Source organism: Bactrocera tryoni, chromosome 1 (genome assembly GCF_016617805.1).
Source record: "Bactrocera tryoni isolate S06 chromosome 1, CSIRO_BtryS06_freeze2, whole genome shotgun sequence".
Taxonomy (NCBI): domain Eukaryota; kingdom Metazoa; phylum Arthropoda; class Insecta; order Diptera; family Tephritidae; genus Bactrocera; species Bactrocera tryoni.
In genome coordinates this window covers 77,526,894-77,550,257 of record NC_052499.1, presented here as the reverse complement: position 1 = coordinate 77,550,257, position 23,364 = coordinate 77,526,894, and the positions used below count along the sequence as shown (strand labels likewise).

At 36.2% G+C, this 23,364-nt stretch overlaps 1 protein-coding gene across 4 annotated transcripts in view; it reads right to left on the bottom strand.

The window, feature by feature from the left end:
• LOC120769634 (signal transducer and activator of transcription B) overlaps positions 1 to 22,764 on the bottom strand; it is a 60,399-nt gene extending 37,635 nt beyond the window's left edge. For 2 of the 4 annotated variants that reach the window (XM_040096754.1, XM_040096742.1), the window contains exons 1-2: positions 22,073 to 22,762; positions 3,684 to 4,699 (exon numbers count right to left, since the gene is read on the bottom strand). In XM_040096754.1, the coding sequence (XP_039952688.1) occupies positions 3,684 to 4,002 (319 nt within the window). In that variant the 5' untranslated portion in view covers positions 4,003 to 4,699; positions 22,073 to 22,762. Of the gene's footprint in view, positions 1 to 3,683; positions 4,700 to 22,072 lie in introns of those variants that run through there. The other 2 variants (XM_040096762.1, XM_040096748.1) reach the window with 2 other exon arrangements.
• Positions 22,765 to 23,364: the final 600 nt, after the last annotated feature.

Sequence of the window (23,364 nt, the reverse complement as noted above, 5' to 3'; positions counted from 1 at the left end):
GCTGTGAATGCCAGCCCACAAGATCACTTAGGTGTGCATGTGTGCATGTGTGTATGTATGTATGATAGTAGTTATTAGTATGTGTGTGCGTGCACTAAGATTTATGTGCTTTCAAAAAGGAGTGGCGATTATGCTTGCATACAAGACACTCAAGGCGACCGCCTCGGCCGCCGCTTCTAATGCATCCGAATTTTTAGTACCAATTTAATTCGCTCGTTTATTGCACATACAAACGAGACATATTTTTGTCAAATATTTCCATGAACAGCGCGCCGAAAATTTATTTGCTAGTCTCACGAACACTCGAGGGAAGTGCAGCTGGCGTTTGGGAATTAGTTAAAGATACGGAGATAAGAGCAAAGAGGCGGGTGGAGACGTCAAGTTTGAGTGCAATAGAAGTTGTAACTAGTGGAAATTAGGTGAATAATATAGAATATGATTTGCATTTACAATCAGCTGATTATTGCAAGGGTTGCCATAACAAAGAAAACATTTGCGAATAAATAGTTAACATTCAAATATGACAGTTTTGGAGGACTTTGATTCTGATTATCAAAGGAATTTATTATGAGATTAGGCTATTTTTTAATGTAAAACAGGTTACAACTTTAACCGATTTTCAGTATGAGAATTAGTAAACTCATTTTTCTCAAAAGTGCAGTTTTCAAATCGTCGACATCCATTAGACAAAACCTTTGCGTTACATATGTTTACTGGTTTCAAAAATCGATTTTTTTATTGTAATGTTAAATTCTACAAGACCTCAACATTTGAGCACTTGCGCGCTCGAGGCTAGCTAAGCTAAGAGCGCCGTCTTTAAACACTTTTTTCGCAAAACTGTGTTTTTGAAGTCGTTTTCTCGAGAACTACTGAGCTTCATGAAATTTTACACTGGTCTTTGAAATATAATTCTTAAAGACTTGGACAAAGGATTTTTTTTCGATTCCAACTATTTGAAAAAACCAAATGTTTCGATATTTTCTCTGAAATTTTCATATTTTTCTAAAAATGTCTGCAAAAATCCAATTTTCAGTTTTTTTTCCTTCCGTCCAAGTTCTGTGGTAAGCTACGGTTATTACTAAAACACGTATTTTTTTTACTTTAGATAATCCTGTAAGGAGTTATATTGCCACACCGGGCGCATCTTTTTTTCGAGGGGTCTTGTTGAAAAAGGCTGTTTTTACCCAAGAAAACCCATGTAACTCTTTAATAAAACGTTTTTAATAGCAAGTCTTCCATAGATTAAGATCCCGCTTTTTAATTGGTTTTATATAGCACGAGTTCATAGATTTACCGTCACCAATACTAGCGTATGTAGATACACAGGTGGCTCCGAAGAATTTTTGTATTAAAATAACACTTTAAAACATTTTTAAACACACACGACTACTCGAAATGCATTCTTAATAAGACCTGCAAGGGAGAAATTGAAATTCTTGTTCACTACTTCCAGAATATATTTTCGGAATTAGATAATTTTTGAAGACTGTACTCTGGTCTAACCTCTTAACCGTTTTCCGTACCAAGTAGGAGGTATGAAAGAATTCCATTAACATTATGATGTTGATAGAGACGAATTTTACTGTTTACCAACTTCTTCCGTAGTTATGTAAATGTAACGTACAACAGCAAAGATCCACGGGAATAAATCGAAATCTATAACTGAAACTAATCGAAATTAAAGAACACTCTAAAAATATATGACTGAGTCAAAATTTTTTATCTTTCATAATTGGAAATGCTTGACCTTTTTCCTTTTCTATGAAATTTCGAATGCAGGGAAAAGGGAAAAATATTTCTCCTTCAAAGTCAAATGATAGGTTTTTCTAAATAGTTATATGACGATCTGGTATGGATTATTCAAAAATCTGCTTTTCCTCATCCATATACATATGTCAATCTAAGAGTAAAAAAGGAAAAATAAAATCCTCAAATCTGTAAAGTGTTGAGACAAACCTCGTCCGGGTCAAGTGATTTCTTATATGACTGTAATAATCGGTTGCTTCAAATGATTTTCAATATAAAATATTTTCACACCACATCAAGTAAAAAGGTATTAGGTCGTTTCGCCCTAAAGTTTGGTGATAATCTTTAAAGTTAAAGAACACACCTTGGGTAAAATAAAAAAATTTAAAATTAATTTTTATATTCGATTTTTTTATTGATTTATTGATTGGTTATACCCTTGAACCTAACATACCAAAAATTTAAATATTACAATTTTTCGATATCTCAAATAGTTTTTGAGTGACAGCCAAGTTTTGCTGCTGAGTTCAATCAGTTCATTTTTAAACTCATTTTTCTTTAAACCAAATCTTTCAAATTTACTTGAGTACAAATGAACAAATCGCTATAAATTTCATATACTGTGTATTGTCTTCCATTTACACCTACTTGTTTTTTGATTTAATCAAACAACCCAAATTTTTGGGTAAAATTCTAGTTTTTTTAAACGCCGACATTTTGTAATTTTTTATACCCTGAATTGGGTTTACTAGTTTCCACGAAGTTTTCAAAACCTAGAAGTAAAGATCGCGAGCCCTATAAAATATATACAAGTATACTATATATAAATGATCAGCATCACGAGTGATTCGATTTAGTCAGCTTCAGTTTTTGAGTTATCGATCTGAAATTTTACACATGACCTTTTCTTCCCAAAAAAGCTGCTCGAACTTATTTAGCATATAGCTGTCATTCAAACGGACCGATCATAATCAAGTTCTTGTAGGAAATATTTTGTAATGGGTGATCCAACTAAGAGGTTTTTTCAATAACCTTTTCTTGTTAGACTTTCTCCTATGGGGATATGTAAAGTCGGATAAACGGGTTCGATTCAGTACTTGGAGCAAAACATAACGCGTATCATTCGCCAGTTACCATCTGATACGTAACCGCGGCCAACGTTTGAAAGAGATAATCTTCAAAAAATAAATGCGAAAGAATGTTCTTTCGAATGATAATAAACATCCCCCATTAAATTTGAAGTTTGTGTGTTTTTTTTTTTAAATTAGGAAACCTCGAAATGCATCACCCCTTATTTGTGAGGGATATTATAACTTCGAAACTCAACCGAAGTTTGCGGTGTCAATATCTTCTAATAGATAGAAATACCGCGTGTAACTTAAAATAAACTAAATTTTTTTCTCTTAAAATTGTATTACACATTCTGCAGGAAAACATATATACTTAAGTCCTTAAAACTTTAAAACAATTGATACAGTACTTCTTTTTTAGCCTTTTTTAGGCTGACACACTAAAACATCGATATAATTTAAAGTTTTTATAGGTTATAGTTAGAAGAAAATTAGCAATTTCAGCAAAAACTAAAAATAATTTCATAGTCCAACTTTTGTGACATTTTTTTTGCTTTCCATTTTTTCCTCAATACTAAGATCAATTTAAGTTTAAAATATTTCTCGCTCATAAAGGCCAAACGTTCAATGCTTCGATTGCAATTGGAAGTTGAAAATCTGCCGCTACCAGAAACGTAGCAAATTGTGTGTGCCAAGGCAAAAGTTAAACTACAATTACCCAATACCCGCCTAGCCTTTCTCACCGAAAAGTCTTTATAGAAATTGCTGCCATTAAATTAATGCGCCCGAGAGCAAATACGAGGATAATAGAAAATTTCTTTGCTGGCAAACAAACTACGTGAAAACATTCTCACACTGCTTACTTACCACGCTGGTTGTTATTTGCTGCTGCTGTTGTTGTAGTTGTTGTGCTGCCATTATTGCCAATATTTGAATTTGAATTCGATGAATTACTGTAGAAATTATTTGTGTGGTTCGTGTGACCATTCGAGTTTCTATTTGACGGCGTCAACGGCGATCCCATGCCGTTGTCAACATCGGTGCCCACAACAATGGCGTTGCCGTTGCCAGCGCTAGTGCCGATGCCGCTGCCGCTGCCGGTGGCACCAACGGCTGCAACGTGACCGGCCACTTCGTTGGCGGTTGTGGTGTTTGTATTGATGTCAGCCTGTTTGGTTGTTGTCATTATTGCTGCTGTTTGTTGTTGTTGGCTTTGTTGTGCAGTTGCAACGCTGGCAGGCACCGCGGCAGACAGGCGTGTAGTTATTTGCTGTCCGCAGTTTGCAGTTGACCGTTATTTGTTGTTCGTTGCCGTTGTGTTGGCCGGCAACGTTCAACACCCTTATTTGTTGCAGCTAAATGTGGCCCTCACCGGCAATTGGTGGTGGCACGCCAGCAAAAAATTGTAATAACACAAGTTGGCAAAATTGGCGAAAGGAAAAAAGTCGTCCAAGCAATATCTTTTATCTATAACACTAACGGTTTTTTGGTTGCAACTTTTTTGTTGGCCTTTTTGTTGGTGTTATTGGGCATAATATTTTTCGCTTTGTTTGTTGTGTGTTGTTTTTGTCAAGGTGTTGCAACAATCATGCAAATTGCGCGCGCAAACAGCAATTGTTTGTTGTTGTAAATTTTGTTGGCCTTTTCGGTTTCTGGCGGTGTTGCCAATTGCTCTGACAGCTGTTACACTTTTTACTAGTGTTTATTTTACGCTCGTTGTTGTTGCTGTGTCATTACCGCAAGTACACCGGTACTCAAAATATTTGTTGGTTTTTATTGTTTTTGCTTTTGTGTTTGCTTTGGGCTAGCGCATAAATTGCCGGTTTATTATTTTTGGCTTTCAATAAACAAATTTCACTTTCCACTTCAATCCAATGTTTACCCTGAAATTAAAGCGTGAAATATTTGTTAGTGATCTTGTGCAAAACAAGCATAATTATATACAATTCGAAGCAAAGTATTTCAAAGTACTCATATTTGTGTGTTTGTAGACATTTTAGTACTTCATTTGTTTATACGCAAATCGCTAATTGGTTTCGCTAATAGTTAGCAAGCGTGGTTGCTAAGTACATGTTTTAGAGTGATAACTAGCAGATTACCCACTCGTGTTTAAAAATAGCTTCAAACAAGTGAAGAAGAGCTAAGTTCGGGTATAACCGAACATTTCGTACTCTTGCAACTTGCAAGGATTAAGGCCAGGAAAGTACCTTCAAGTACATAAGACCTGTTAGTTATATGAGATCTAATGCGAGTTCTCACCCGGTTTCATTCATTCTAAGCACAAATACGCACCGTTATAAGAAAAATACGCCCACTCAATTTTATTAAGATAACTTATTAATTGGCCGATATATCCGGTGTAAAGACACCCGTAAGTTAGAAAATCTTTATATTAGGTATATGGAGGTTAATACCATGTTCAGACCGACACTTAATCACACGATTTCGGCTGTTGAGTGGTTTATCCCACTAATATTATAAATTTATCAAGATTTCGCCATACAAAAACGATAGTTCAAAATCACTTCATCGGAGTGATTTGAAACTGATCCACGCTAAATCTTGCTGTAAGCATTGGAAATCTATTACATTATCACAGCTGATTTAGACACTACAAAGGAGAAAAATTGTAAACAAACAAATTTTTATTAGAGCAATGAATCTAATTTCCGCTGAAATTCGACTTCCCAAATGAAAAAATGCATCCATTATTTCCATTATATGGAAAATATTTAAAAGACGGCTTTTATTACAAAATACTATATGACAATGTTTTCTTTTGATAAATATTGAGCGATGTAAGTTCTTGAATGGCAAAAACAGCTGTTTTTAATCTTTTCAACGACAGTAAGAAAGAACACTATTGGGATATGAAATGCTTAAATGTAATCTAATCTTTTAAATTTCGGTCTAAACATGGTATAAAGGAAGTATTGACCCCATTCAAACCATTTGCAGCATACAAACATACTACTATTAGGAAAGGATTCTCTCTGATTTTCCATTATCAATCTGTTAAATTGATCAATATTTTCGGTAAAATGTCAGCTATAGATACAAGGGTTTTCAAAACGACGTTACAAAATATATATATTTTTTCCTACTCTTTTGACATTTATCTTTACTAAGGTTTCTTGGTCTACATCCTTACAACACGCAAGAATCGAAGCCGCTTGACCACCAGAATCGTCACATGTTCGTGAATTGGGCTGAGCAAAAACAAGAAGAAAATAATCCCGATTTTCATCGTCAATAAGCGAAATATGCATTATTTGGTTACGGTTTGGTGCGATTTATGGGCCGGCGGTGTCATTGGGCCGTACTTCTGCCCTGATGATCAAGACCGGCACGTTGCTGTGAATGAGAATCAATGATAACCGAATATTTTTAGACCGAATTGGACGATATGAACTTGCACAATATGTGGTTCCCACTAGACGACACCACAAGCCACACAGCGAATGTCACAATCGATTGGAAACCAAGTTTGGTGAACATGCTATCTCACGAAACGGCACAGTAAATTGGCCCCCTCGGTCGTGCGATTTGACGTTGTTAGATTATTTTCTGTGAGCGCACGTCAAGTCTATGGTCTATGCCAACAATCCAGCGACGATTGATGAACTTCGTAGGAATATCGAAGGTGAAATTGCAACAGCATCGGCCGATTTATGCTCGAAACCGTCAAAAATTGGCTTCAGCGTCTGGACTTCTGTAAGCGTGCCCGTGGCGGCCATGCAAAAGAAATCGAGTGCCGTACATAAAAGCATGGATTGTACTTTCTCACGCTTAGTTTTAGGTGATACGAACAACCGTTAGGTGAAGAAAACTATTGTAGTCTTCAACAATATGTTGCAAGAGTATAAAATATACATTACATTTAAAATATTTTATATTAAATATTGCTTTTTAATTTTTGCGTTAAAGAGTTTGATTTCTGTTCTGTAACTTTATAAAGAAAGTAGAAATAAATTTGTAAGCAGACAATAACCAAAACGTTTAATAACATAGATTACCCGACTATCAATGCCAATATGACTTGGATTAATCCTTTTGAACACCGCATGCAAGCCGAACCGATAAAAAAAATTGTATGTTGGTACCACCCTTCTTATGTTCGTAAGAAATTTGTTTGACTTTATTAATCATGCAAAAAAAATTCACAACAAATTTGCGGAAATTACTTTATTACGTACAAAAATAATTAAGTAACACAAAGCATTCAAAGAAGGTCGTGAATTAATCGAAAACTTCTCTCATGCGAGTTGCCTATCCAACTCCTTTAATGAATGGTGATCGGTTAAAATAAAGAAACAGAAAATTATCGCGTTGACATGGGAAGGACAGCAGGGGATCTCAAAATGTTTTAAATATCGACTAAACACATTTGGTTAATATTTTGGGCATAAAGTGTAACAATACTAGACTCGTACCGAAAGATTACATAAATCTTTTAACAGACGCCGCCGGGAGATCGCAAAAGAGATGATTCACAACGTAGCGGAGGACCCTACATTGAACACGCGCGTCTTCGCTGATAACGAGAAGTGAATTTACGAAATCTTCTAAGAACTTCGCAAATGGAGCTTCAAAAATTAACCGAAAACGAAAAAAACAAAATTCGATAAAGGCACTGAAGCCCATCCCATCCGAGACTTATAACAAGAGTATAGAAAATTCGAGTGTCTACCTCCATTCACAACTAGTATGTTTAAATCACAATACTTTTTGGACTTCGTAGTGATTATTTGAATCGTTTATGTTCTCAGAATCAGCAGTACAGAGAGCTTACGAACCCAATCATGATTGATCGCGAGTTTGCTAAAAGATTAATAGAGAGTTATTATTTCCTAGCAGACTATGGCATTCTTTGTAAAATTAGCGCTTCGGTTTCTGCCTGAATTCAGAATATATTTTGAGATCCTTTTCGAACTAAGGTGGTTGTCACCTTCTCGGTTTGAAAACATCGGTTTTTTTTAATATTTCTAATGTAGACCAGGAGTGACCAAAAAATTTAACTCTGGAGCCATACGTTAACAAAACCGGCCCCGACACTGCCCATTATCATCGCTCAGTCAGTGATTTTTCATTCGAATGTTCGAAACACTCTCGGATAGTCACGAATATCGAAGAAGCAAATATCTTATGCTAATTTCTGAAAATACAGCCGAGGAAAGCTACAACATATTTCTAAGAACTAAACTGAAACGTGACACCGGAGCTCTACACGTTCAGCTCTGCTGTTCGTTGCGTTGTGTGACATAAATGTGAACATTTTCATTACAAATTATTAGTACCTGTTATTAATATGCATAAATATGTACACACACTGCGCCATGTGTGTTGCATAATCTGTAAAGTATCGGTGGTCGATTATGAACAAGTGTCGGCTTAAGGTATCTACCTCGTATTGTTTACTCGGGCAGCTCTAGAAACGCACAACAACACCTGCGACTGCCGGCTGCGGTGTGGCGTGTAAATGTAAACAAATTGTAATGCTAGAAGCTTATTGACGCCCTATAAACAAATTAACAGAAACAAAAATGCAACAACAAGCAAACCGAGCTATGTAAAAGAGTGAACTGGAGAAGCGTATGGAAAAGTGCTGACTACAAAGTGAGGTTCATTAAACCTCGTCGATTGCAGGTGAATCGGCGACAAACAAATTGCCATGCAAGACACGTCCAACGCCATGGCAATAGACAGGTAGACATTAGACAAGAGACGAGAGACAGCTCCTAAAATACACAGATTTACTACTAAGTATAAATAAAGCAGAAATGTGAATGTGAGTGTGCGATTTTGTAGTCAAGTAGCCACATATCTATGTATATACATATATAGGGGTCCAAACGCATGTCAGTCCAAATGTCCATCAACGAGTTGCTGAGCCGATTACTTAAAAGCAAAAGTAGCCGAAGGTGAGCGTTGTCAGGAGTTGTTGTTTTTATTCTCATTTTTTATTCGTTTCTATTTTTTCCTTGTCACTGTTGTTATTGTTGTAACTAATTTGAAATGAAAGTAGCAGCGTCACTGCAAATTAAGTATTTAAACGATTACCCGCTTTAATGCGAGTTCAAGGCGCTCAAATTAATTTTATACGACAACAACAATGTATCATACAAATATGTAAATATGTATGTAAATGCATAGGCAAACGACTGAAAAAATATTGAAATAAAAATGCGGAAACAAAATGAAAATCTTTTAACAGGCATTTCCCGGGGCCATTGTTTAAATGCTTGCCATTTAGAGTTAATAATTTTAATTGATCGTCTTTTTAATAACGCCAAGCAAAAGTTGGAGCGCAAAGTGCAAAATCTGACGAAAAAAGGTCACACTTAAGACGGAGTTTGCAGCGGAACGGATTTAGGCTGCCGATTAAGGTAATAAATGTAGTTTCTCATCGACGCTCGAATTTTTTATACCCTGAACAGGGTATTTAATTTTACCACATCTTTCCAACACCAAGAAGAAAACGTTGGAAACACTATGAGACATAAAAAGTGTGATTCATTTCAAGGTTCCCTACTTTTTTGAAGAAAAAAAAACAGAAACTTCAAATTTAATGGGGAATGTTTATTATCATTCGAAGGAATATTCTTTCGCATTTAATTTTTGAAGATTATCTCCTTTAAATATTGACCGCGGCTACGTCTCAGATGGTCCATCCGTTCAGTTCGATTTCCGATGACTCGTTCGAGCATTTGGACTGATAACTGCCGATTGATACGCGTGATATTTTGCTCATATCCCTACAGGAAAATGCGGTGTGATATCACAAAACTTTGGTGGCTAATAGACCAGCACAAAACGTGAAATTATCTGCTCTCCGAAATGTGCTCTCAATAAATCCATTGACTACTGCGATGTTTGGGAAGTGGTGCCGTCTTGTGGAAACCAAATGTCGCCGAGATCATGAACTTCCGTTTCAGGCGTCAAATAGTCCGTTATCATAGCGCGATAACGGTCGCAATTGACGGTAACGTTCTCACCGGCATCAAATTTGAAGAAATCAAATCACACCAAACCATTGTTTATTCTGGATGAAATGGCAGTTTTTGAATCTCTTCAGGTTGCTCTTCGCCCCAAATGCGGCAATTTTGCTTGTTTTCATACCCATTCAGCCAGAAATGAACCTCATTGCTGAACCAAATTTGGTTCAAAAACATCGCATATTCAAGAGCTCACAGAGTGAAGTCATTTCGATTGGAAAGATCGTGCGGCTTCAGTTCTTTCACAACCTGTATTTTGTACACTTTCAATTTAAAATCTCGACGTAAAATGCGCCAAGCCGTTCCATACGTCAGTCTGAGCTGCTGCCAACGGCACCAAATCGACTCTTCACGGTCTTCGTGTATACTCTCAGCTACGGCTGCTATATTTTCTCCATTGTAACCATCATTATGGTGCAGAGGTCGCAAAAGAGATACGTAGTAGAGATAACGTAGCTGAAAACCTTACATTCATCAAACATGTAATAATAGGTTTTAATATACTACTTTATTATTAGTAAAAAAATATAAAAGGGAAACTTAAGCTAAGACGTAAACTTGATTTCCATATCCGTTAGAGTTCTCTCAAGTGCCATGAAACCTCTAATTTGTCCGAATTCTACTTCCGCAAAGTATGAATGTATCACTTCTTCATACTGTAATTGAGGGTTTTGCTGATTCATCAGCCTCGTCAAGAATTGTATTTTATTCTGTATAGTATGTTGATTTTACACTATTCTACAAAGTATTTCGGGATTTTTGTTTATAATTTCAGCTTTTCATATTTCATTTCCCCTTTCGTCATGCTTAAGATCTTTATTTCTTTATTATTTTCTTTCCGGTCATAATTACAGATTCACTTTACGCGCTCGCCACTTGCAACTAATTCGTATAATGAGCCGAACAATGTGGCATTCAGCGAGCTGAAGTGGACTCTTCACAAACTCTTCAAGCAAAACCCTTCACAGTATGATCGTGCCATTTGTGGCAAGTACAAACGTACGTACATATGTATAGTATGTACATATGCTTCTACAATATATATATTTATTTGTATGCATGTATATGTAAAGAGTGCACAGTTAACACAAGAGCAGTTACAGATTCATAGGCACAGACAGCCAGGCAATGAATGGGCAAAATTTGTTGGAATGGGAATTCTAAAAATGGAGCATCGAGCAGGAGCCAATGTATGTAAGTACAAGAAAGCGAAGAGACGGCCAAATCGTTATACTTTTGTATGGTTTAAGTGTTCACGTTTTTAGTTTTTTTTATTTTTATTTTTTTTATTTTTTTTTCAATTTTTTTTGCGTTTTTTTGTGCATGCACGCGACGCTACACCGCAGCTAAGCGTATTCATGTCAACTTGGTGGCACAAGACATGCGCCCAGTCAATACCGGTGCGACCGCATTCTTAAGCGGATTTCCGAGATTTGCACTTGAGGCAAATGCGGTGATTTCGCCGCCAAGCGAGAATCGCACACCAACACACACACACAGGTTTAAGGCTTAAAATAAAAGCGCTAAAAAACCGAAAAAAACCGCGAATGCAAGAAACAGCAAAAAATCGCAAATAAAATAGCAAAAAAACAAATAAATTAAAATTGCATAGGCAATTTCAAGTCGGCTTAGATGGCATGGTTGGCATTGCAGGAAAAGTGAAAATCTGTGCGAATTCCTGTGGTGGGAAAAATTTCGAAAATTCAGCTCTACCAAAAGACTGACATCCACACATACATATATGTAAGTATATATAGATACACACTAGCATATTAATAAGTCAGCATAGCTCAGCTGTCACTTTTCGTACGCTTATTCCCATAAATTTTGCAATGGCACATAGGTCGGTACGCATGTGCATATGTGTGTGTGTGTGTGCGATTGCATGTGCTTCGCTGCCTTGGCTTGCGAGTGCCTATAGAGTTAACCGCTTTTGAAAAAATGAAATGAAAAATGCACCGCATATATCGTGGAGTAGGCGCTAGGGCACCCTCTCACCGTTCTGCAAAGCGCAATTACGCGGAAACACACACACAAATGAACAGAAGCTGTCACATACACACATGCATTGCTGGGGAGCAAATGCATTCAGCGAAAACTAGTTTTTTAATGGAAATTCCATGCACCGCACTGCACTCAAAAGTAGCGCCCACAAGCGGGTTTTTTATATATAGGCAATATGAGTACTCATATATAGTAACCGATCCAATGCCAAATTCGCGCAGTCATTTTATTCACAACACAACAATTGGCAACAAAACAACAAAAGGCGCAACAGCTACACTTGGCTTTGCGAACAATCAAGCTGGATAGCTTGACGCTGACGTATGAATGGGAGCAGACCCTGCAGGGAAAAACTGTCTAAGTGTAACATTAAAATGTTAGAATTTTTAACTGACTTGAGTACTTCATATTTAAGTGGTTAGGTCAGAATATGGTTTTATATATTTTTGGTAGTTTTCTAGATTGGAAAAAGAAGCGAAGAAAATGGATCTGGCAGTGAACGAGGACAAGCCGAAATATCTACTGTCATCGAACAAACAGTCGGCGCGTTCGGTACTCGGATCCCATGTCACTGTTGACAATCATTACTTCGAAGTTTTAGATAATTTCGTCTATCTTGGAACCAGCATTAACACAAACAACAACGTCAGCCTTGAAATTCAATGCCGAATTACTCTCGCTAACTGGTGCTACTTCGGACTGAGTAGGCAATTGAGAAATAAAGTTCCCTCTTGACGACCAAAGACCAAATTCTACAAGTCACTCATCATCCCTGTTCTGCTATATGGTACACAAGCATAGACGATGACAACATCTGATGTGCCGGCGTTACGAGTTTTCGAGAGAAAGGTTCTGCGGAAGATTTATGGTCCTGTGTGCATTGTCAACGGCGAATGCCGCAGTCGATGGAACGACATTGACATTGTTCAGCGAATTAAGAAACAGCGCCAACGATGGCTAGGTCATCTACTCCGAATAGACTAAAATACTCCGGCTTTGAAAGTTTTCGACGCAGTTCGCTCCGGGGGAAGCAGAGGAAAAGGAAGACCTCCACTTCATTGGAAAGACCAGGTGGAGAAGGACCTGGCTACAATTGGAAACAAGAAGAATTATTTAAACTTTAGGTTCGTAAAAGTTTTTCTTGAAAACGACGGTACTTGGAGACTACCACTTCAACATGAAATATTTTATTAACAACTATCCTACGATTTCTATATTAAACTTAAACTTTACTTATCTTACTAGCAAGCCTTATGTAGACTAAGGTCTATTTTATATTTTGTTGCAGATAACACATCTTTCTGATTTCTCGTGAGATCACGAATAATTTCACTTGGACAGCTAAAGACACTTATACGTTGTGATGCTTAGAACTTCAAAGTATGGATCAAGCAGACCGTAGGATTTCGACAAATCGCCTAAAGCCTGCCTAAAATTAATTGAAAAGGCTAATATCAATTCCAGCCAATACGACGGATTCGTAAAAATAATATAATAATAATGATAAACGAGATGCTTCAACTTAAGTTTGGCGAAAACTGGACAGAAAAGAAGGAAGTGTCTAGAAGTTTCCACCAGTGTCCAGTTTAGGACACTTATCATTGCGGCGAACCTTACCAGTGCTGGTTGCTGACCAACGCTTGCTGAGCTCGTCCAAAGCCCAGAGATTCAGCGCCCAAGTGCACGAAGACAGAGGAACCCGCTCTTTCCCATTCTGCTCGAACCTCCCTAAAAGAAGCCACACTTCGGAAAAGTACATCTGTAGCTACCTTAATGGCTGCGACTTCAGCTTGAAAGACACTACAGTAGTGTGACAGTTTGGACTTACTCTTTAAATGGAATAAAATTACAAACGAAATTTCTTTGCAAAACCATTTCTTTATTTTTTTATTTTTTTTTCATTAAAATTAAATCTACTCGTACCATATAAGTATGTATAATGAATCAAACATATAAAATGTAGGTCTTTACATATTGCCCGCTTTTTTGACTTTATCAGAAATCATGCCTGATAGTTTGCGGTTTCTAAAATCGTGTTTTACGTTAAAAAACAGACCAGTTTGTAATAAATTTTTATTTTCCAGAACTTATACAGCAACCATACCAACACCTAACTGGAAATCATTACTTCTTAAAATGTTTAAGTCACAACAAGAAGAATTCAAGATTTTCCCACAGGGTTTGTATGAAGTACGCATGCGGCACACATACCTATGCAAAATATATATAAACTTTTTTGCACATACACTCGTACATACACCTATAAATATGTACAAATATGTATCAAGGAATGTGGTTGAAAGTGAATTTCGCTTCACACAATTTGCCACAAGCTGCAAGGGGCACGAAAAGCTGAATATGGCAGCAGAATACAATGGTTTATAAAAAGACAACGCGTTTTGTGTCTTGAAATAGAATATTGAAAGCGTTTAAAAATAATTTGGATTTATGCTTAGAGACCATGCTTCAATAGCTAGCGACATTATTGGCAGCTCGGAATGCCAATCGGTAAATGTTAAGTTTGGGTAGATTTAAATGGAAAATTTGTATATTCTAATATTTTTGCTGCATATAGTTATCCAACTCGTACAACGTTGTCAAAGATTCCACCATTGCTTTAGACTACAACCCAGGCCAAATATCTTGAAGATATCTCGTCTTTCCGTACAAAGACTTTCTTGCGATCGTCAAGTTTGTATGGAAGCTATATGCTTTTTGGAGAGAAAATGATGAGTGCGATGTTTCATATTGATATCTCAAAAACTGAGGGCCCAGTTCGCGTTTACGGAAAGAGACATGTCTAAATTGACTCAGCTCACGATGCTGATCACTTGCTTCCAAATGTTTCAAACTTCGTGGCAAACTTAACACACCCTGTTGAGGGTATAATAATCGCTTTATATGTACTACCAAATTTTGAACAACTCTTTAGGAGCTCTTTTGTTGGACCAGCATTTATTATTTATTGTGATTCTCCATTTTCCAAACACGTATTTTCCTTTTATTGCTACAATATATTAATACATATTTATATTTATGATATGTGCTTCATTTAAAAATATATCAGTTCATAAATCTAATTTGAAGTAACTAGATTACCTCGCATTATTATATATTATATTTATCTGTGCTTTTGTATGTTTATTTTTATTTTTATTTACGTAAGCAATCGTGAGGTAATTTAGCTACATTTTTACTGAGGTAATTTTTATTAATTCTTAACCACATAAGTGTGATAAGATTAGTAGCAGTGAAAGTATTTTATCAATGCGAAATGGAAAAAGTGAGTTCATAGTATGAATTTCAGGCATGAAATGGCCGCTTCGGAATTTCTCGATAGTTTTAAAGAGGACTTGGAGGTTTTAAGCCACTCGTTAAAAAAATTTACACTCACTTCATAATCACAAGCATATACATACATACATATATTATATAATATATAAATATTTTTTAGAGAAAAAAATACGAAGAGCTCGTCACAAATAAAATGGCACAGATAGAGTTGATAAAATTAAAAACTGAGCAAAGACTACTCGTATTTCTAGTTAGTTGACACATTCAGAAAAAAAGTTAACCCACTTTTACAGAAACTATTTAAAGATCAATTTTTGGTTTCCCAAGTACTATAACTAACAAGAAGAGGATACACGGAATTTTCAAAAAACCCGGTCTACATAAATTATTTGAGCTTTTTTATAAATTATATAACGGTTATTATTATCTGAAACAATTAAGTTTAAGTTGCTTTTTGATTGGCATCACAATGCCGTAGTGAATCCAACTACGACTACTATAGCTCGCCAGTCGTTCTTAGTCTTCACGAAATGTTAACGAAAATGTCCCCAACTTGATTTTGTACTTGATTCGATATAACGGGTGATCTATTTTTGACAGATCACGCATGAGTCGGGTCAAGCTGTCATGTTACTTTTGGTCAGTATTGTTTGGCATTTCATCATGGAACGACTCCAGCCAACGTTTACAAATCGTTCAACTTTATTACGAAAATTCAGGTTCTGTAAATAATGTTTTTCGCGCGCTTCGCTCAACTTAAGTCAACATAATCGGCCTGAACGTAGTATTAGCTACCCCATCACTCATCTTGAGACCCAGCATTCATTATTGGATAATATTCGACCGTTCAGCAGGCAGTGAAGAAGAATATAGTAGCCGTAGCTGAGAGTGTACACGAAGACCGTGGAGAGTCGATTAGGCGCCATTCGCAGCAACTCGGAATGTCGTACGGAACGACTTGGCGCATTCTACGTCGAAATCTTAAATTGAAAAAGTCGTTCTATGGGCTCTTGAAAAGTTCCAAGAAGAGACGATGTTTTTGAGCCAAATTTTGTTCAGCAACGTGGCCCATTTCTGGCTCAATTGTATGTAAACAAGCAAAATTGCAGCATTTGGGTCGAAGAGCAACTTGAAGAGATTCAAAAGCTGTCATTTCATCCAGAAATAGCAACGGTTTGGTGTGGTTTGTTGGTCGGCGAAATCATCGATCAATATTTCCTGAAAATGATGCCGGTTGGAAAGTAGCTATAATCGCGATTGTTATCGCGCTATGATAACCGACTATTTGATGGATGAAATTGAAGCTCGAGATCGGCGACTTCTGATTTCAACACATCGCATCAATCAATCAATTTATAGAGCGTCGATTGACCACTAAGAACGTGTTATATCACACCGTTAGACTTTTTCCTGTGTGGATATGTAAAGTCTAAAGTTTATGCGGACAATCCTGTTTCGATTCAAGCCTTAGAGCAAAAAATCGAGCATCTCATTCGCCAGATACCAGTCGAAAAACTCAAATGAATAATTGAAAATTGAACTCAACGGATTGACCATCTGATACTGCGACCAATATTTAAAAGATATAATCATAAAACAGTTAATGCTAAATAATGTTCTTTCGAATGATAATAAACATTTCCCATTAAATTTGAAGTTTCTGTGTTTTTTCTTTAAAAAACTTAGGAATCTCGAAATAGATTACCTTTTATTATATATATAATTTATGAAAAATTGTAAAAAATAGATGCTTTTGCAATTAAAAATTAAAGCAACGGCACCAATATTAAGGAAACTTGCGCTTTCTCATAAAACAATCTATATTAGATTATCTTCCGAAAGTTCATTACCACTAGCCCAGTAATTTCAAGCGATTCTTCGCATTCAGACCGTTATTTGTTTACATTTTACTATCGGCGATAAATATCAAGCTGCTTTTATAGCAACTTATCACTATACATACATACATACATATTATTATGAACCAATTTCGAAGTCGAACATGATGTGTAAAAAGAGATGACCTTGGCGTAAATAACCATAAAAATTAACAATCATTCACAGCAAAAAATATATGGCCGATTTTCATTGTGTTTATATGGCGATCCATCACCTTCCAAACGAATAAATACTCCAGCATATTTACAAATGTAGACAATAAATACATTAGGGTGGTCGCAATTTCTGCATAAGTTGGTGGCGGTTGGATAAAATGGGAAGAAAGCTCCAATTTTAAATATTAAAATTTTTATGTTTGAGCTACATAGGTGTTTCTATATTTGTCACAGACTTTTTAAGGCTGGTCTTGATAATGAAGATATGCGGGAAACAACAACGATAGTCACTAACATAATATATCCGGTTCAGGATATAAGAATTTTGCAATAAGATCGTTTAAAATTAAAAAATCGTTCAATATAAATTACCCCTAACGACTTAAAATATCCCTTTTTAACTAATAATATAACATGCTCAGTGTACATATAAACATTTTCCAATGAAAAATCGTTTAAAATAAAAATTTCCCCTAAGGACTTCGAATATTTCCCTTTTTAACTAACAATATAACATTGTCAGTATATAAACATTTTGCAATAAAAAAATATTTCAAACATAAATTTCCCTTAACGGCTTCAAATATTCCTTTTTAACTAATAATTTAACATGTCCAGTATATAAACATTTCGCAATAACAAAGTAGTTTCAGATATAAATTTCCCTTAACGACTTCAAATATCCCCTTTTAACTAATACCATAACAAGTTCAGTATACAAATATTTTGCAACAAGAAAATCGTTTCAAATACAAATTTCCCCCAACGACTTAAAATATCCCTATTTAACTAATAATATAACATGTTCAGTATATAAACATTTTGCAATAAGAAGCTCCCTTCAAATATAAATTTCCCCTAACGACCACAAATATCCCATTTTAACTGATAACCTTACTTTTATTGACATCCCACAACATAAAAGGCTCTCTCTCTCAAGAAAAACTGTTTCAACTTAATGTACAAAGTTTATGTATATAAACAAGTAAATATGTATGTATGTATATATGTACAATGATATACTTAGATAGTTATTCACGATGTGCACATAACTGCCGCACAAAAGCCATTGAAATGTTATCGCATGAAGTAATGAAAATCATCAGCATTGAATAGAAAAGTTTAAACTCAGCTAAAAACCGTTACCGAATGACACAATTTTCGAGTCGTGCGACTTAACGGTCAGCAAGAAACGAAAAAATGGCCGTAAAAATAAACTGCGAGGAATCAGCGAATTCCGCAATCGTAAGCCAGTGATTTCAGTGATACATACACATACACATACATATGTACATACATACAAATGTCTTATTGAACGGGTGAGCGATTGTGGGATTTTCAACGTCAGCTGATTTCAAATATACCCACATATCTGTGTAAATAGAGTAAAGCAAATGAAATGAGCAAAAAACTAATTAACAATGAGCATATAATAAACGCGACAAAAAAGTGACAAATAATCTAAAAGCAACAACAGCAAAAACCCAAACACCGCTGCTGTTGTCACAAAAAGTGTACCAAAGGCCAAATAAAAAGTGAAGAAGCGGCAATGACAACAACAACAACAATAACAACACTAGCAATTAACTAATATCATAAAGACACGCGCGACTTGTGAATTAAAAGCCAAAACAAAAGCAGTAAAAAGCGAACAACAACAACAGCAAAAAAGCTAAGAATTAACATTTTCACGTTGTGTGTAGGAAGTTTGTGTGAAACTTTCTAACAAAATGGCATAAATAAAATTTATATAAGAGAAACCGTGCGCTGAAAACCAGTGGCAAGCAACAACAAAGGCGTTTTACAATTCGTGACAATGGTCAATGGCGGAGACTGTGCTAGAGAAGGGCATTGAAATTTCATGTAATGTTGTTTCTTTGGGTTCACCTTTTTCACAGTTGTTTTTTGTTTTTTGTTGTGGTTGTAGTTGTTGCGCAGCGGCGCACCTTGATTGACTTACTGATACTTCTAAATTAGTGGCAACCAACGCGATGAAGAAAGTGGTTCACATGGTGTAGACATTAGCAGTGAAATAAATTACCCAAGGAGCATCCCGAGCGTGCTTAGGGAGCAACTACTCACACACACGCACACACGTATTTTTGTATGTTTGTGCTCACAATATATTTGTGGGGGAATACTAAATGGCATTAGTGTTGTTATTATTTACTTAAACGAATTTGTTGAGCTGCCGAAAGGCGCTACACTTTACAAGCCATCCACATAAATAATATACATATGTATGTACGTATGCATGTATGTGTGTACTCATTTGACATCACACAAATCCAATGCGGCGCGACGGCGAGTAGCGATTAACGCGCAGCGTTTATTGACCCGACAAATGAAGTCGCCGCTGGCTGTCAAATGTAAATTTGTGCATACACACATACATACATACATACGTATGTATTTGTTGTTATGCAGCGGCAAATGAATGAATTTTTGAATGCACATCGTGTTTTATGTTTATATGTATGTGTGTATGTATGTTTGTAAGCACCGCAAGTTTGTGTCTATTTTCCCCCTCCAACTATTTCTGGCAATCGCTGTGCGACGAACTGTGCACTTTTCCGCTTTTGATGCTCACAGTCGGCGTAGATAGTGTCGATAAAAGAACAATAGTTAAAGACAATTGGAAAGCAAAAAAAAAAACAACACAAGAAATAGACAAGCGTGGAAACTATAACTTTTCAAAATTAAGAACCTTCATAATATACAAGTATATAAATACCCGCCATATGCAAATGTCTGTATGTGTTTACGCAACAGGGGCGCTGCACAAATAAAATTTAGGAGGGGTCAGGTCAAAAAAATTAATTAATTTGGTTTATTTAAATATAATTAAACACATTGTACGAATATAAATGTTCATTGGGCTATATTCGCCATTGGTCTATTAGTCCTAACAAGATTTTTAATTAAGATAAAATTAAATGATATTGAACTAGTCATTCAAAAAAAGTACGGTATATTTATTATACAAATATCTGATACTGAAATTTGAGCTTATAAACCCTTTTTAGTATATTTGTGAAACATTTTTCGAATGCTCAAGCGAGCAACATCTTTTGCCTCTTAACTGGTAATTGAAACAACCTAAAGAGATTCAAGAGCTGCCATTTCATACAAAAATAACCGGTTTGGTGTAGTTTGTGAGCCTATGGAATCAACGGTCCATATTTCTTCAAAAATGATGCAGGTTAGAACGTCACCCATTATAACCGACTATTTGATGCCTGAAATTGAAGCTCGTGATCTCCGAGATATTCGGTTTCAATATCAAATCAATTTCAAGTCAATGGATTTATTGAGTAAACACTTCCAAAAGCAGATAATTTCACGTTTTGGACTGGTCGATTAGTCACCAAGATCGTGTGATCGCACACCGCTAGACTTTTTCCTGTAGGAATATGTAAAGTCTAATGTCTATGCGGACAATCACGCTTCGGTTCAGGGCTTGGAGTAAAACATCAAGTGTGTCATTCGCCAGTTAGAAGTTGAATTGTCGAATGAGTCATCCAAAAATTGAACTCAACAGATGGACCATCTGAGACATAGCCGCGATCGACATTTGAAAGCAATTCAAAAATTAAATGTCAAATAATGCTTTTTCGCATGATAACAAACATTCCCACTAAATTTGAAGTTTCTTAGCTTTTTGTGTTTTTTTCTTTAAAAAATTATGGAACCTTACATTAAATAAACGTTCAAATTTTGAAAACGAGTATAGTTACAGTTACAGACTTCATTCATAATTTTTTAAATTTTTCAGAACATATTTTTTCGATTATTGAAACAAATTTTCTGTTTTTAAAATCTCAAATATTGGCTCCGACAAACTGTTTTTCTAATCACAAATCTATACCGGAAATAACAATAAGGCTTTGAATGTATCCTGTACTGCATAACACAAAATATTCTCTATCAAACCGATATATCCAAATGCTTGACTGTTTCTAACTCATCTGTAATTTGTGCCATATTTCGAGAATAGTTTTAGTACATTATGGAGAACCAACTTTTATGTCATAAACACGAAACTACTTCTATCCACTAGGTAACCCCACCGAAGCAAAGAATAATACATATAAACTGATATTTCACTTAACTGTAGTTACCTAGGCAGAATGATTGACTATAGAAGAGAGCTTGCGTACTTATAACTGTTATGAATGACGATAGTATTATTGGCCATAAAATTAATCAGCAAAAAATAAGAAATCCCCGACGTGAAGGCAAATATATTACCCTATTTGTATCGCCACTGTATTTATGAGCGAAAACGACCTTACACATAGATATGTATGCATGTATGTATTTATGTAAATAAGTGAGCATGAGCACACAAACAGCGCCGCGTATTTTGGTCGCTGAGGGCAACAGTTGCGGGTGGATGAGCAGATAGATACATAGTTAGATTTAGATGTCTGAGATTCGAAAACGAAGCAACGTAAAATGCCAACAAACGCCCGAGACAGACGTATATTTGCACACATGCATTAGGATTGACATATGGGGATATACAATATACATAAGTAATGAAATACATATTTACAGACGCAGACGTCAGATGGCTGCGGCAAACTTGAGAGCTTAATGCTCGTCTAAACAAAAACAAATTAGTATGAATGTATAAATCGATGTTGGATTTTGTTTTGTCTGACATTCGCTGCAGTTATTTCCCAGCCATACAGGAAAGGTAAAAATTGGTGGAATAATAAAAAATGCTATTAAACAAATGCAATTATGACAAATTAATGCACACATATGTATGTGTGTTTTATATTTTTGAGCGAGCTCATTTCAATCAATGGTCATCGATTTATTAAGCACACGAGATCATTTTCATTAGCCACGGCCTAGAGCGCAAACCACAGCCCAAATTAGTATGACCAAGGCCTCTTACCTGATGGTCGTTTAGCTGCTCGGCAGTGGCGCGGCAGCGGCAGCAGCAACCAATTGGAATGCCATTCAGCAACAGTCCAACAGTCGACACTTTGGATACCTTGGGCACGTTTTGAAGTACCGCACAGAAATTCACGCTTCACAGCTGCAACGGCTTTCGAGCGTAGAATCAAAAAGCAACAGCAAAACACATCTTCGTACAAGATTTATGTTTGAAAATTTGCCTACGCTTTGGCACAGTTATTCGCACGAATTCACACTTTGTTTTTCACTTTTTATACCGCACACACACGCACAAACACAAATATTATAACGCACACGCGCAAGTACGTAAATATGTTTGTATGTAGATAATTTTACATATTTTGCTCTGCACTGGATGTGCTAATTGATTTGTTTGCATTTGCAGACACTTCCAGCCACTGCCGTTAATATTTTAATAAAAATTCCACAAAAACACAAAAGGAAAAACACAAATACATGTAAAAAATCGGACGAGCTTCGTTTAAGCAAATTATTTCAGTTTTGCAATCCGCCGCAAGATTTAAGAACTAAACACAATTGGAAAAACATTTTGTTCGATTTGTTGGGTGCAAAGAAATGCCAATGCAGCGCCGTTCAGACACGAAAAATCACCCGCAGCGTTTTATTATGAACATCACCAACAGCGAATTAGCACTCAACTAACGTTTGACTAAAGCACAAAGTCACACAGCGTTACACTTGCGCTGCATTTGAAAATCACTCAAAGCGAACGCACTCACACAAGCACAGCGAGCACTTTAGACCAGCCAATGCGACTCTGTGTTGCAGCTGTTTAGTAGCTGGCGTTGCCACTGGGCTGGTTATGCGTTAATATTGTTGTAGCAAACACTTTATACCAATTCAGGCGGAAATAGTAGTTGTTGTAACAGTTGTATGTATTAAATAATAAATTGAGCAAAGATTGTGATGTCAATTCTTTCGAATTGTAACTCGTAATTGTGTTTAACCAAAAAATATATAACTAAAAACTGTATGTACTCATTTCATCCAGGCAGATGAACTCGAGCGATTATATCAGCGCCTAAAATAGTATCGGCTAAGACAGAGGAGAAGAACAAGGACATCAAAATGTAGCAGCAGCGGTGGCAATCCTCATCCAAAGGGCGTTGGCCCCCAGAGTTATTCCGGACATGCACTCGCGTATAGCCATACGACAAGGGACTTGGATTTCTATCTGATTCAGAGACTTAGCGGACATCGATGCTTTAGAAGCTACTTTTACAGATTCCACAAAGACATTAGTCCGGA